This window comes from Desmodus rotundus, chromosome X (assembly GCF_022682495.2).
Source record: "Desmodus rotundus isolate HL8 chromosome X, HLdesRot8A.1, whole genome shotgun sequence".
NCBI classification, from domain to species: domain Eukaryota; kingdom Metazoa; phylum Chordata; class Mammalia; order Chiroptera; family Phyllostomidae; genus Desmodus; species Desmodus rotundus.
Window position 1 is genome coordinate 52,120,063 of NC_071400.1, and position 14,560 is coordinate 52,134,622.

General features: G+C 40.3%; 1 protein-coding gene across 1 annotated transcript in view; it reads left to right on the forward strand.

Annotated features, from left to right (window-relative positions):
• HTR2C (5-hydroxytryptamine receptor 2C) overlaps positions 1–14,560 on the forward strand; it is a 178,477-nt gene that overhangs the window by 77,405 nt on the left and 86,512 nt on the right. The window contains 1 exon segment of the mRNA XM_053917643.1: positions 2,935–3,135. Coding sequence (XP_053773618.1) covers positions 2,935–3,135 — 201 coding nt within the window.

The window sequence follows — 14,560 nt, forward strand, 5'->3', positions numbered from 1 at the left end:
ATTGGCAAACCATATCCAGCAATATATAAAAGATCATATATCATGATCAAGTGCGATTCACCCCAGGGATGCAAGTATGGTACAATATTTGCAAATTAATAACCGTAATATATCACATAAACAAAAGGAAAGACAAAAATCACATGATCATATCAATATATGCAGAAAAAGCATTAGATAAGATACAGCACCCATTTATGATAAAAAAAACACTCATCAAAGTGAGAATACAGAGAGCATTCCTCAAAGTAATAAAGGCCATATACGAGAGACATACAGCCAACATAATACTCAGTGGGCAAAAACTAAAATCTTTCCCACTAAGATCAGGAACAAGACAAGCTCGGCCACTTTCATCACTTCTATTCAACATACTACTGGAAGTTTTAACCACAGCAATCAGTCAAGAAAGGAAATAAAAGACATCCAAATTGGAAAGGAGGAAGCAAGACTGTCATTGTTTGCAGATGACATGATAGTGTACATACAAAATCCTATAGACTCCACCAAAAAACTACTCAAACTAATAAGTGAATTTCACAAAAGAGTAGGATAAGGTCAATATTCAGAAATCAAAGACATTTTGGTACATCAACAATGAAATATCAGAAACAAAAACCATGGAAAAAATCCCATTTGGTATAGCAAAAAGAAAAATAAAGTAACTAGGAATAAACCTAAGCAGAGGGGTAAAAGACTTGTACTCAGAAAACTACACAACACTGAAGAAAGAAATCAAGGAAGACACACAAAAATGGGAGCATGTACCATGCTCATGGATGGGAAGAATTAACATAATCTAAATGGCCATACTACCCAAAGTGATTTATACATTCAATGCAATCCCTATTAAAGTACCAATGGCATATTTCACAGATATAGAACAAACACTTCAGAAATTTATATGGAACCATAAATAACCCCAAATAGCTGCAGCAATTTTGAGAAAGAAGAACAAAGCAGGAGGGATCAGAATACCTGATATCAAACTGTATTACAAGGCCACGGTAATCAAAACAGCCTGGTACTGGCATAAAAACAGGCACACAGACCAATGGAACAAAACAGAGAGCCCAGAAATAAACCCAAGTCTTTATGGTCAATTAATATTTGACAAAGGAGGCAGGAGCATAAAATGGAGCAAAAGCAGCCTCTTCAACAAATGATGTTGGGAGATCTCTGGACAGCTGCATGCAAAAAAATGAAATTCAATCACTAACTTACACCAGAAACAAAAATAAATTCAAGGTGGATAAAAGACTTAAATATAAGTTGTGACACTATAAAAATTCTAGAGGAAAACATTGGCAGGAAAATCTCAGATATTCCATGCAGCAACATCTTCACAGACATGTCCCCTGAAGCAAGGGTCATAAAGGAAAGAAAAAACAAATGGGACCTCATCAAAATAAAAAGCTTCTGCATGGCTAAAGAAAACAGCATTAAAATTCAACAAGAACCAACAGTATGGGAAAGCATATTGGCAACGATACCTCAGAGAATGATCTGATATCCCAAATATATAAAAAACTCACAGGACTCCACTATAGGAAGACAAATAACCCAATTAAAAAATGGGCAAGGACTTGAACAGACACTTCTCCAAGGAAGACATAAAGAGGGCCCACAGACATATGAAGAGATGCTCAGCATCACTAGCCATCAGAGAGATGCAAATTAAAACCAAGAATTGCCAATATAAACAATTCAACAAACAATTGTTGGGGAGGATGCAGAGAAAATGGAACCCTAGTACATTGTTGGTGGGAATGCAGACTGGTGCAGCCACTGTGGGAAACAGTATCCAAATCCTTACAAAACTGAAAATGGAACTTCTTTTTGACCCAACTATTCCACTGTTGGGATTATACCCTAAGACCCTGAAACACCAATCCAAAAGAACCTATGCACCCCAATGTTCATAGCAGCACAATTTACAATAGCCAAGTGCTGGAAACTATCTAAGTGCCCATCACTAAATGAGTGGATAAAAAAGGTATGGTACATTTACACAATGGAATTCTATGCAGCAGAGAAAAGAAGGAGGTCACACGCTTTGTGACAGCATGGATAGAACTGGAGAGCATTATCCTAAGTGAAATAAGCTAGGCAGTGAGGTACAGATACCATATGATTTCACCTTTAAGGGTAACACAATCAACAAAAAGAAAAAGCAAACAAAATATAACCAGAGTCATTTGAGAACAATCTAACAGTAGCCAAGTTGGAGGTGTAAGGGGACAGTGGGGAGAGCGATTTTCAGGAACTACTATGAAGGACACATGGACAGAACCAAGAGGGAGGGTGGAAGCAAAGGGGTGATGTGGGTTTAGATGGGGCGTGCAGGGAGAAAATGCCGACAACTGTAATTGAACAACAACAAAATGATTTAAAATAAAACTATGGTATATTTGCGCGATGGAATACTATGCAGCAGAAAGGAAAAAGGAGCTCCTAACCTTGGCGACAGCATGGATGGAACAGGAGAGCATTACCTTAAGTGAAATAAGCGAGGCAGTGAGGGACAAATACTTTATGATCTCACCTTTAATTGGAACCTAATCAAAAATACAAAGAAGCAAGCAAAATATGACCAGAGATATTGAAATTAAGAACAAATGGACAGTAACCACAGGGGGGATGGGAGGGGCTTATGGGGGGAACAGGAGAAGGGTTTTCAGGAACAACTATAAAGGACACATGTAGAAAACTAAGGGGTATTGGGATCAGGAGATGGAGGTGGGGATGGCTGGGTTGGGTGGTAGTTGGGGGGGGGGAATGTAGTCAACTGTACTTGAACAACAATAAAAAATTTTAAATAAAATGAAATAAAATGTTTAGATTATTAGAGATAAAATAATTAGACTAAAATTTAAAACTGCAGTCAGCATAATTTGTATAATATGTTCTTCTGTTCTCTCTGTTTTCTTTCAGATTATGTCTGGCCACTACCTAGGTATTTGTGCCCCGTCTGGATTTCTTTAGATGTTTTATTTTCTACAGTGTCCATCATGCACCTCTGCGCTATCTCGCTGGATCGGTATGTAGCAATACGTAATCCTATTGAGCATAGCCATTTCAATTCACGGACTAAGGCCATCATGAAGATTGCTATTGTATGGGCAATTTCTATAGGTAAATAACTTTCTGGGCCATTCGAATTACAATGGCTATGCTCAATACCTTCGGATTATGTACTGTGAACAACGAACAGACGTCGACTGGTAACATTTGTGTATAATCGGGATTGTTATGTTTAATAATTATTCTTAACTTATTTATCTGATATTTAGGTTAACCATAATAGAAGAAATGTAATGTATATGAGTATTTATATGAAACTTTTCTATTTATTATGCTAAATTATTTTATGCATCAATATGCCAATGAATTCTGCAACACAGACTCAAAACTTTTAAGATGTCTAAAAAGATTTGAAGATGAAAAAGATATGTGGCAAAATCTAAATAAAAAATGTAACATTTAAATGTTATAAAATATAAATCTACCCTACATATTAATATTAACATTTTATTCTATTTCCATATCTTCTTCAGTGGAAATATTAAGGGTGCAATAGAAATCTTCATGAAGTAAACATGCCAAATGTATGCTGTTAATCACCTAAATTATACTATTTCCTCTTAATTTTCAAATATCTCCTTGAATTTTGGTTATCAAAAAATAGAAAAATCTCTTGATTTGTTTAAAGATTTGGGGGAGGTTGAAGAAAAGAAGTGATTATCTTACTACTTGTATTTGAAATATTAATAAATGCCATAACAATGCTAATATTCAAGACACAAAATTTAACCAATTGGAATATAAGAGCTTTTACAATCCTCTTACTTATCTTTTTCTCTCTTGCAGTTGGAACTTATATATTTAGTGTCTCATTAAGTAATTCTTTTTTCAAGTTATGCTGCTGTAAAAGATTCTGGTAAACTTTACAATCTTTTCTGATATCATGTAAAGATTTTGATTTTGGGTTTATCTATAATATAAATTGATCTAACTTTTAAGATTATTCTATTATAGGTGAATGCACACACACACACACACTTTTGCAAAAAATACAATGAAACTTATATCACAAAAAATGTTCATATATATACATAGTTTGACCTACATACTCAAGTGTTCACAGATTTTACCTCCTTTATCCTTAAGAAGTCATCTAAAAAATGCCTTTTCTTATACTGCTTACAATGGAAATGCACAGCTAAATTAAATTAGAATATTTAGGGCATCAGCTTCTAATAATGACTCTTGCACTAAAAACAACTAAGACAAAGAAAAAATACTATAAGCATCATGGAGATAATAAGATAGTGAAGGATCCAGAAAGAGACAGAAATCCAGGAAAAATTATCATGATTTTGGTTCATTTTGCCAATGGTGCATTTGCAAACATGAAGCTGTGACTGACAAGTTAAGAAGCTCATTTTACAAACTCATGAAAAGAAGAAAACCATGGTAAAAATATAGAACCTGGCAAGGGTCAAACAACTTGAACTTATTTTTTGGATCCCAAAGGTCTGTATACGAGAAATAAGGATGGGCCAGGATTAAATCACCCTTGTCATATTCAGGCCTGATTCAAGTCACCTATGTAACTAAGAGAAATCTTAGTCTGGGAATTGGATTAATCTGATTTTATATTCTTCATGTTTCCAAATTTTTTGGTATAAGTGTAGAAAATCATCATCCTAGTCTTCAAATTATTTATTTCAATAATTTTTAATTACAGTAACTGGAATACAATAATAAACAGGCAAATGAAGATACAAGACAACATGAACAAAATAAAAGGTAATAAAAATGAACCCAGAGTCACTCAAGAGAATTACCTGACATAGACTTTAAACAACTAGTTATAATTTGCACATGGAAATTACAAGCTGAACTTAAATATTTCAACAAGAAACTGCAAACTATAAAGAGTGACAATTAAGATTTCAGAAACTAGAAAACATGGAGGTTTAGCATAACATGAAAACCTAACAACTCAAAGGTAGATTGGATATGGCTAAAGAAAGAATTACTAGAGGTTGGTTAGAAGAAACTATGATGGGTGAAGAAAGAAAAATTGGAAGAATGGATAACAGATAATAAAAAGATAATAATATCAAGTGAGAAGAGTTACACAAGGTGAGAAAAATGGCAGAAAAAAGAATATGAAGAAATAATGGCTTTTAGAATTGATGAAAAACACCGAGTCTCACATTTAAAGGGCTCAGCAGTCTCATGTAGAACGAATAAAAAATAATCAACATTAAACTCATCATAGTGGCAATGCAGCAATAAAAATAATGCCAACCTTAAGGGAAAAAAATAGAGATATACTTCAATAAAGAAACAATAAGATGTATCAATGCCTTCTCAATAACAATGAAAGCTAGAAGAGGTTGAAATAATAGTCTTAATATGCTGATAAAAAAAAGTGAATGCTCAGAGAGTTCAAGATGGTGGCAAGATAGGTGGGAGCAGTGTCCACTTCCACCTGCACGTGGATGAAACACCCAGCCAATCTACTGAGGAACAAAGCAAACATCCAACAGTACCCCAGCATATATGAAAATAGGAGACCAAAAGTTTAGAGGACACTGAAAAATCAGATGGTGAGGAGATTGCTTCAGGACAATAAGGTCCCTGGGACCAGCATGGGGACCAGGGCAGCTGTAGCCCCAGGCCCAGCACCTTCCAGGGCTGACACAGGACTCTTGGGAGAGAGCCAGGTTAACAGCTCCCTCCCCTGCCAAACAGGGTTTGAGCAGCACCAAGAGAGACCTGATTGCTTGAAGTCACAGTGAGGGGAATAAGGATGAAGTGGTAAACCCACAGAGACCATGTGAGCTGGCTGGGGAGAGTTGGGAGATGGAATGTGACAGGCCCTGACCCAGACAGACCCCGGTATAGCTGGAGAGGCAGGCTGTGTGAGAGGACAGGCCCTTCCTTGTATGGAGTGGCAGGATTAAGCAGGATGAATTTCTCAAAAAGGAAAAGTGAAAGAAAGAGTCACTAAGCTGCAGTTTGGGGAAATCTCCTACAGCAGACACTGCAGCCTCCTCCCCACCCAGCTCCTGCGGTGGTGGTGAAGGCCCTGGGACAACACACAAGGCCCCAGGGAGAGTGTGCACCACACAAGGCCTCCCGCTCACACATTTGGCCCTGGGGAATGCGCACTTTGGAGGGCCCCCAGCCCACATCCCAGGCACCTGGGAGAGTATGCACCATGGAAGGCCCCAAGCTCGCACCGGTGACCCCAAGGAGAGTATTTGCCCAAACCTGTGGGACCACAGGCTCCTGGGGAACTGGGCTAGAGTCTGGCCAAGTGCTGATCAGAACAGAGAAGAGCGAAACTGAGCCCCCCCAACCCCCAACTTGCTGCAGCCAAAAAGACAAGCAAAACTGGCTTGGCCAGTTTGAAACCACCAGGAGGATCTTGTTTCTTAAGTAATTCTTTATTTTTCTATTATTTTTTTTTCTTTTAACACCTTCTTCCTCTCTTTCCTTCTTTCTTGTTTTTTTTTTTTTTATTGTTATTCAATTACAGTTGTATGCCTTTTCTCCCCATCCCTCCACCCCACCCCAGCTGAACCCACCTCCCTCCCCCCCCACCCTCCCCCTTGGTTTGGTCCATGTGTCCTTTATAGTAGTTCCTGTAATCCCCTCTACCCACTGTCCCTGCCCCCACCCCTCACCCCAGGCCTGGCTATTGTTAGATTGTTCTTAACTTCAATGTATCTGGTTATATTTTGTTTGCTTTTTTCTTCTATTGCTTATGTTCCGGTTAAAGGTGAGATTATATGGTATTTGTCCCTCACTTCCTGGCTTATTTCACTTAGCATAATGCTCTCCAGTATCATCCATGCTGTTGCAAAGGGTAGAAGCTCCTTCTCTCTCTCTGCTGCGTAGAATTGCATGGTGTAAATATACCATAGTTTTTGGATCCACTCATTTGCTGATGGGCACTTCGGTTGCTTCCAGTACTTGGCTATTGTAAATTGTGCTGCTATGAACATTGGGGTGCACAGATTCTTTTGGATTGGTGTTTCAGGGTTCTTAGGATATAATCCCAGCAGTGGAATTGCTGGGTCAAAGGGCAGTTCCATTTTTAGTTTTCTGAGGAAATTCCATATTGTTTTCTACAGTGGCCTCACCAGTCTTCATTCCCACCAACAGTGCACTAGGGTTCCCTTTTCTCCACATCCTCTCCAACATTTGTTTGTGGATTTGTTTATGTTGGACATTCTGACTGGTGTGAGATGATACCTCATTGTGGTTTTAATTTGCATCTCTCTGATGGCTAGTGATGCTGAGCATCTTTTCATATGTCTCTGGACCCTCTGTATGTCTTCCTTGGAGAAGTGTCTGTTCAAGTCCTTTGCCCATTTTTTAATTGGGTTGTTTGTCTTCCTGGAGTGGAGTCGTGTGAGTTCTTTATATATTTTGGAGATCAGGCCCTTGTCTCAGGTATCATTTGCAAATATGTTTTCCCATAAGGTTAGTTCTCTTGGTAATTTGGTGCTGTTTTCTTTAGCCATGCAGAAGCTTTTTATTTTGATGAGGTCCCATTTGTTTATTCTTTCCTTTATGTATCATTCTTTAGGGGATGTGTCTGTGAGGATGTTGCTGCGTGGAATGTCTGAGATTTTCCTGCCACTGTTTTCCTCAAGGACTTTTATGGTGTTACGGATTATATTTAAGTATTTTATCCATCTTGAGTTTATTTTCTTGTATGGCGTAAGTTGGTGATCAAGTTTCATTTTTTTGCACGTAGCTGTCCAGATCTCCCAACACCATCTGTTGAAGAGGCTGTTTTTGCTCCATGTTATGTTCCTGCCTCCTTTGTCAAATATTAATTGATCGTATAGACTTGAGTTTATTTCTGGGCTCTCTATTCTGTTCCATGGGTCTATGTGCCTGTTTTTATGCCAGTACCAGGCTCTTTTGATTACCATGGCCTTGTAATACAGTTTGATATCAGGTATTGTGATCTCTCCTGCTTTGTTCTTCTTCCTCAAAATTGCTGCAGCTATTCCGGGCCATTTATGGTTCCATATGAATTTCTGCAATGTTTGTTCTATATCTGTGAAATATGTCATGGGTACTCTAATAGGGATTGCATTGAATCTATAGATTGCTTTGGGTAGTATGGCCATTTTGATGATGTTAATTCTTCCAATCCATGAGCATGGTACATGCTTCCATTTGTTTGTGTCTTCCTTAATTTCTTTCTTCAGTGTTGTGTAGTTTTCTGAGTACAGGTCTTTTACCTCCTTCGTTAGGTTTATTCCTAGGTACTTTATTTTTCTTGTTGCTATATTGAATGGGATTTTTTTTCCTGATTTCTGTTTCTGCATTTTCGTTGCTGGTGTACAGGAATGCCTTTGATTTCTGGGTATTGACTCTGTATCCAGCTGTTTTGACAAATTCATTTATTAGGTCGAGTAGTTTTTTGGTGGAGTCTATAGGGTTTTCCATGTACACTATCATGTTGTCTGGAAACAGTGACAATTTTATTTCCTCCTTTCCAATTTGGATGCGTTTTATTGCTTTTTCTTGTCTGATTGCTGTGGCTAGGACTTCCAATACTATGTTGAATAGGAGTGGTGAGAGACGGCATCCTTGTCTTGTTCCTCATCTTAGTGGGAAAGCTCTAAGTTTTTGTCCATTGAGTGTGATGTTGGCTGTAGGTCTCTCATATATGGCCTTTGTTATGTTGAGGAATACTCCCTCTATTCCCACTTTGCTGAGTGTTTTTATCAGAAATGGGTGCTGTATCTTATCAAATGCTTTTTCCGAATCTATTGATATGATCATGTGATTTTTGTCTTTGCTGTTGTTGATGTTATGTATTATGTTTATTGATTTGCGAATATTGTACCATCCTTGCATCCCTGGGATGAATCCCACTTGGTCATGGTGGATGATCTTTTTAATATATTGCTGGATGCGGTTTGCTAATATTTTGTTGAGAATTTTAACGTCTATGTTCATCAGCGATATTGGCCTGAAGTTTTCTTTCTTCGTTGTGTCTTTATCTGGTTTTGGGATTAGGATGATGTTGGCTTCATAAAAAGAGTTTGGGAGTCTTCCATCACTTTGGATTTTTTCGAATAGTCTGTGAAGGATAGGAGTTAGCTCTTCCTTAAATGCTGTGTAGAAATCTCATTTGAAACCATCTGGTCCAGGGCTTTTGTGTGTTGGGAGTTTTTTGATGACTGCTTCAATTTCCTTTGCTGATATTGGTCTGTTCAGGTTTTCTGCTTCTTCTTCATTCAGTTGTGGAAGATTATATTTTTCTAGAAATGTGTCCATTTTATCTAGGTTTTCAAGTTTCTTATCATACAGTTCTTCATACTAATATCTTACGATCCTTTGTATTTCTGTGGTATCAGTTGTAGTCTCTCCTCTTTCATTTCTAATTGTGTTTATGTGGGTGGTGTCTCTTTTTTTCTTGATGAGCCTACTTAAAGGCTTGTCGATTTTGTTTATCTTTTCAAAGAACCAGCTCCTGGATTCATTGATCCTTACAATTGTGCTTTTAGTCTCTATGTCATTTAACTCTGCTCTGATCTTGGTTATTTCCTTCCTTCTGCTTGCTCTGGGCTGTCTTTGTTGTTGTTCCTCCAGTTCTTGTAGGCATAGGGTTAGGTTGTTTGTTTGAACTGTTTCTAACTTCTTAAGGTAGGCCTGTATTGCTATGAACTTCCCTCTCAGGACTGCCTTTGCTGTGTCCCATAGGTTTTGGGTTGTTGTGAGTTCGTTTTCATTTGTTTCCAAGAAATTTTTGATTTCTTCCCTAATCTCTTTCTTGACCCATTCATTGTTTAATAGCATGCTATTCAGTCTCCATGATTTTGAGTGTTTCGGGTTTTTACCCTTGGGGTTGGTTTCTAATTTCAGACCCTTGTGGTCAGAGAAAATGCTTGATTTGATTTCAATTTTCTCGAATTTGTTGAGGCTTGCTTTGTGTCCTATCATGTGGTCTATCTTTGAGAAAGTTCCATGGACACTTGAAAAGAATGTGTGTTTTGCTTCTTTGGGATGAAAAGCTCTATATATATCAGTTAAGTCCATTTCCTGTAGGGTATTGTTAAGTGACACAATATCTTTGTTGATCTTTTGTTTGGAAGACATATCCATTTTTGATAGTGGGGTGTTAAAATCCCCTACTATAATTGTGTTGCTGTCAATATCTTTCTTGAAATCCTCGAAGATTTTCTTTTTTTTTTTTTTAAATATATTTATTGATTATGCTATTACAGTTGTCCCATTTCCCCCCCCCACTCCACTCCATCCTGCCCAACCCCCTCCCTCCCACATTCCCCCCCCATAGTTCATGTCCATGGGTCATACTTATAAGTTCTTTGGCTTCTACATTTCCTACACTATTTTTACCCTCCCCCTGTCTATTTTCCACCTATCATCTATGCTACTTATTCTCTGTACCTTTACCCCCCTCTCCCCCTCCCACTCCCTTATTGACAACCCTCATGTTCTAGTTGTTTGCCTAGTTTGCTCTCGTTTTTGTTTTATGTGTGGTCGTTAATAACTGTGAGTTTGGTGTCATTTTTACTGTTCCTATTTTTGATCTTTTTCTTAGGTAACTCCCTTTAACATTTCATATAATAAGGGCTTGGTGATGATGAGCCTCTTCAACTTGACCTTATCTGAGAAGCACTTTATCCTCCCTTCCATTCTAAATGATAGCTTTGCTGGATACAGTAATCTTGGACGTAGGTCCTTGCGTTTAATCTTGGGTAATGTAATTATGATGTGCCTTGGTGTGTTCCTCCTTGGGTCCAGCTTCTTTGGGACTCTCTGAGCTTCATGGACTTCCCGGAAGTCTATTTCCTTTGCCAGATCGGGGGAGTTCTCCATTATTTGTTCAAATAAGTTTTCAATTTTTTGTTCTTCCTCTTCTCCTTCTGGCACCCCTATAATTCGGATGTTGGAATGTTTCAAGGTGTCCTGGAGGTTCCTAAGCCTCTCCTCATTTTTCCAAGTTCTTGTTTCTTCATTCTTTTCTGGTTGAATGTTTGTTTCTTCCTTCTGGTCCATACCATTGATTTGAGTCCCAGTTTCCTTCTCATCACTATTGGTTCCCTGTACATTTTCCTTTGTTTCTCTTAGCATAGGCTTCATTTTTTCATCTGTTTTTTGAATAGATTCAACCAAGTCTGTGAGCATATTGATAACCAGTGCTTTGAACTGTGCATCCGATAGGTTGGCTATCTCTTCGTCGCTTAGTTGTATTTTTTCTGGAGCTTTGAAGTGTTCTGTCATTTGGGCCATTTTTTTTTTGTTTGTCTTGGCGCGTCTGTTACTTTAAGGGGCGGAGCCTTAGGTGTTCACCAGGGCGGGGTAACGCTGGTCACTGGGCTGTGATGCTGTACGTGGGGGCGGGGCCGAGAGGGAGCAATGGCGCCCGCCTCACTCTCCTCCGGATTTCAGTCTTTCACTCCGCTACCCACAATCAAACTGGGCCCCTCTGGTGCTGGTTCCCGAGTAAGTGGGCCTGTGCGCACTCTAGGCCCCTGTGGGTCTCTCCAACAACCTCTCCTGTGAGGCTGGGAGTCTCTCCTGCCGCCCCAACCCCCAGGGGCGCTTTCAATCAGAGGTCCGAGGCTTTATTTCCCCGAGCTGGAGCCCTGGGTTGCGCAGAGGTCTGCTTCTCTGCCCGCCGTTTGTCCGGTTTATCTGTGGGCGAATGTGGTGCCGCAATGTGCTATCCGCCACTCTGCCTGCCCCACTCTCCGCCACTCTGAGTCCGGCCCTCTGGGTTTATCTGTGCAAATGTGGGACCGCAGGGTCCGCTAGTGCTCGGACTGCCTGCGCCATTTGTCCCACACTCCGCCAGTCTCAGTCCCGCCACAGTCACGCGAGTCCTCTCCACCCCAGTGCCGTCTCCGCCCCTCCTACCAGTCTGGATGAATGATTATTTTCTGTTTCCTTGGTGTTGGTCCCCCTTGCTGTTCGATTCTCTGTCAGTTCTGGTTGTGCGAGGAGGCGCAGTGTGTCTACCTACGCCGCCATCTTGGTTCTCGAAGATTTTCTTTATGTATTTGGGTGCTCCTATGTTGGGTGCATATATATTGACAATGTTTATGTCTTCTTGGTGGATTCTTCCTTTGAGTATTATGAAGTGACCTTCAGGGTCTCTCTTTATGGCCCTTCTTTGGAAATCTATTTTGTCTGATATGAGTATTGCTACCCCTGCTTTTTTTTCCCGTCCGTTTGCTTGGAAAATTTCTTTCCAGCCCTTCACTTTCAGTCTGTATAAGTCTTTTGTCCTGAGATGGGTCTCTTGTAGGCAGCATATGTGTGGGTCATGTTTTCTTATCCATTCAGCTATTCTATGTCTTTTGATTGGAGCATTTAATCCATTTACATTTAAGGTTATTATCGAAAGGTAGTTATTCATTGCCATTATTTCCTACCTGTGTTCCTCTGTCTTTCTCTTTTCCTTCCTTTCCTTAAAGCAGTCCCTTTAGCATCTCTTGCAGAGCTGGTTTGGTGGAGGTGTATTCTTTTAGACTTCTTTTGTCTGGGAAACTCTTTATTTGGTCTTCTATCTTTCTTGAGAGCCTTGCTGGGTAAAGTAGTGGTGATTGCAGGCCTCTGGTTCTCATTACTTGGAATATTTTTTGCCATTCTCTTCTGGCTTGGAGCGTTTCCATTCAGAAGTCATTTGCTAACCTTATTGGGGCTCCCTTGTATGTTACTTCCTTTTTCTCCCTTGCTGCCTTTAAGATCCTCTCTTTGTCTTGGAAATTTGCCATTTTAATTATGATGTGTCTTGCAGTGGGTCTCTTTGGGTTCCTCTTGCTTGGGACTCTCTGTGATTCCTGGATTTGGGTGACTTTTTCTCTCCTCAGATTAGGGAAATTTTCCATCATTACTTTTTCAAACAGGTTTTCTATCCCTTGCTCTTCTTCTTCTCCTTCTGGTATTCCTAATATACGGATATTGTTACGTTTCATGTTGTCCTGCATTTCCCTTATTGCCTCTTCATGCTTTCTGAGCCTCTTTTCCTTTTCTTGCTCTTTCTGGGTGTTTTTTTCTACTTTGTCCTCCAGCTCGCTGATCCGATCCTCTGCTTCATGAAGTCTGCTTTTTATTCCTTCTTATGTGTTCTTCAATTCAGAAATTGTATTCTTCATTTCCTCTTGGCTCTTTTTGATATTTTCTATTTCCTTTTTCATGTTGATATAGTTTGCAGTGAGTTCATTGTAGTTTCCTTGTAGTTTCTGGTAGTTCTCTTTGAGCTCAGAGAGCTCAGTGAGCTTCCTGATGACCATTACTTTGAACTCAGTATCTGATAGTTGACTTGCCTCTTTTTCGGTTAGCATAATTTCTGAGACTTCCTCCCTTCCTTTCATTTGGGAATTGTTTCTTTGTCTTCCCGTTGTTTGTGAGGCTCTTCTTGTTGGCCTCTGCTTCTTAAATTGCTCTATTCTGACTCCCTGGGTTTATGATATGAACTTCTAATGTAGAATGCCAATGGGATTCGGTGGTGCTGTCTCCTTAATCTCCTGTGCTCACTGGTCTTGAGCTGACGTTTATGGGTTTAACATGGCCTAACTCTCGTCTTTTCAGCACTCCAGATTTTGTTGTCTCACCTGTGGGAAAAAGAGAAAGGGTGGAAGAAAGAAAAGAAAAAAAAAAAAACCACCAAAGATGGGAAGGATGGAGAAAGGAAATAGAAAAGGAGGAAAGGTAGGAAGGAGGGAAGAAGGCATAAAGAAAGATCGGAGGCAAGATAAGAAGGAATTTTAACAAAAATTAAAACATAGAAATAGATCAAAGAAGGCAGGAAGAAGACATAAAAATGGTAAAGGATGGGAGGAAGAAGGAATGAAGAAAAAAAAAGAGAGAGGTAGAAGGAATTCAGGGGGAAAGGAAAAAAAAAAGAAAAGAAAAGAAAAAATCTTCTGCTTGCTTTAAACCGGTCAGGTTAGTTCTGCGGGTGTCCTGTCTGTGCAACCGGAGGGGGTGGTTGGAAGGATTGGTTTCACTTTTCTCCCTTCGTGGGTCACACTCTTCACTGTTGTTCAGCCTGCAGACTCCCCTAACACTGCAGCTCCCCTCTGCTGGGTGTTCTGCCTTTGTCCTAGAGAGCTAGTAGGCCCTGCAGGGTGCCCAAGTGTTAGGTAGGCTTGTAGGTGTGGTCCCTGGCAGGCAATCAGGCCATTGATCAGCCAATCCAGCAGCTTTGTTCTTGGGACACGCAAGAGGCGGCTCCAGCTGCTTTGGCTTTGGACGCGTGGGTCCGCAGCAGGGGGATCCAGCCGCCCTGGGCTTGGGACGCTGGCGCGCAGGGGCGGATTCAGCCGCCTTGGGGTTAGGATGCTCGCAAGCGGCTTTGTGCTTGGAGAAATTGCATCCAGCCGGCCCTGCGCTTGCTGAGCACGCAGCCGACCGAGCCAGTGGCCCTGTGCTTGGGGGGCCGATCCAGCCGCCCTGGGCTAGAGTCTCTCGGGCGGGCGGGGCCGCCCTGGGACTGAATCACGCGGCACTGGGTTCAGAGGTTTTGGGCCTGTGGGTGGAG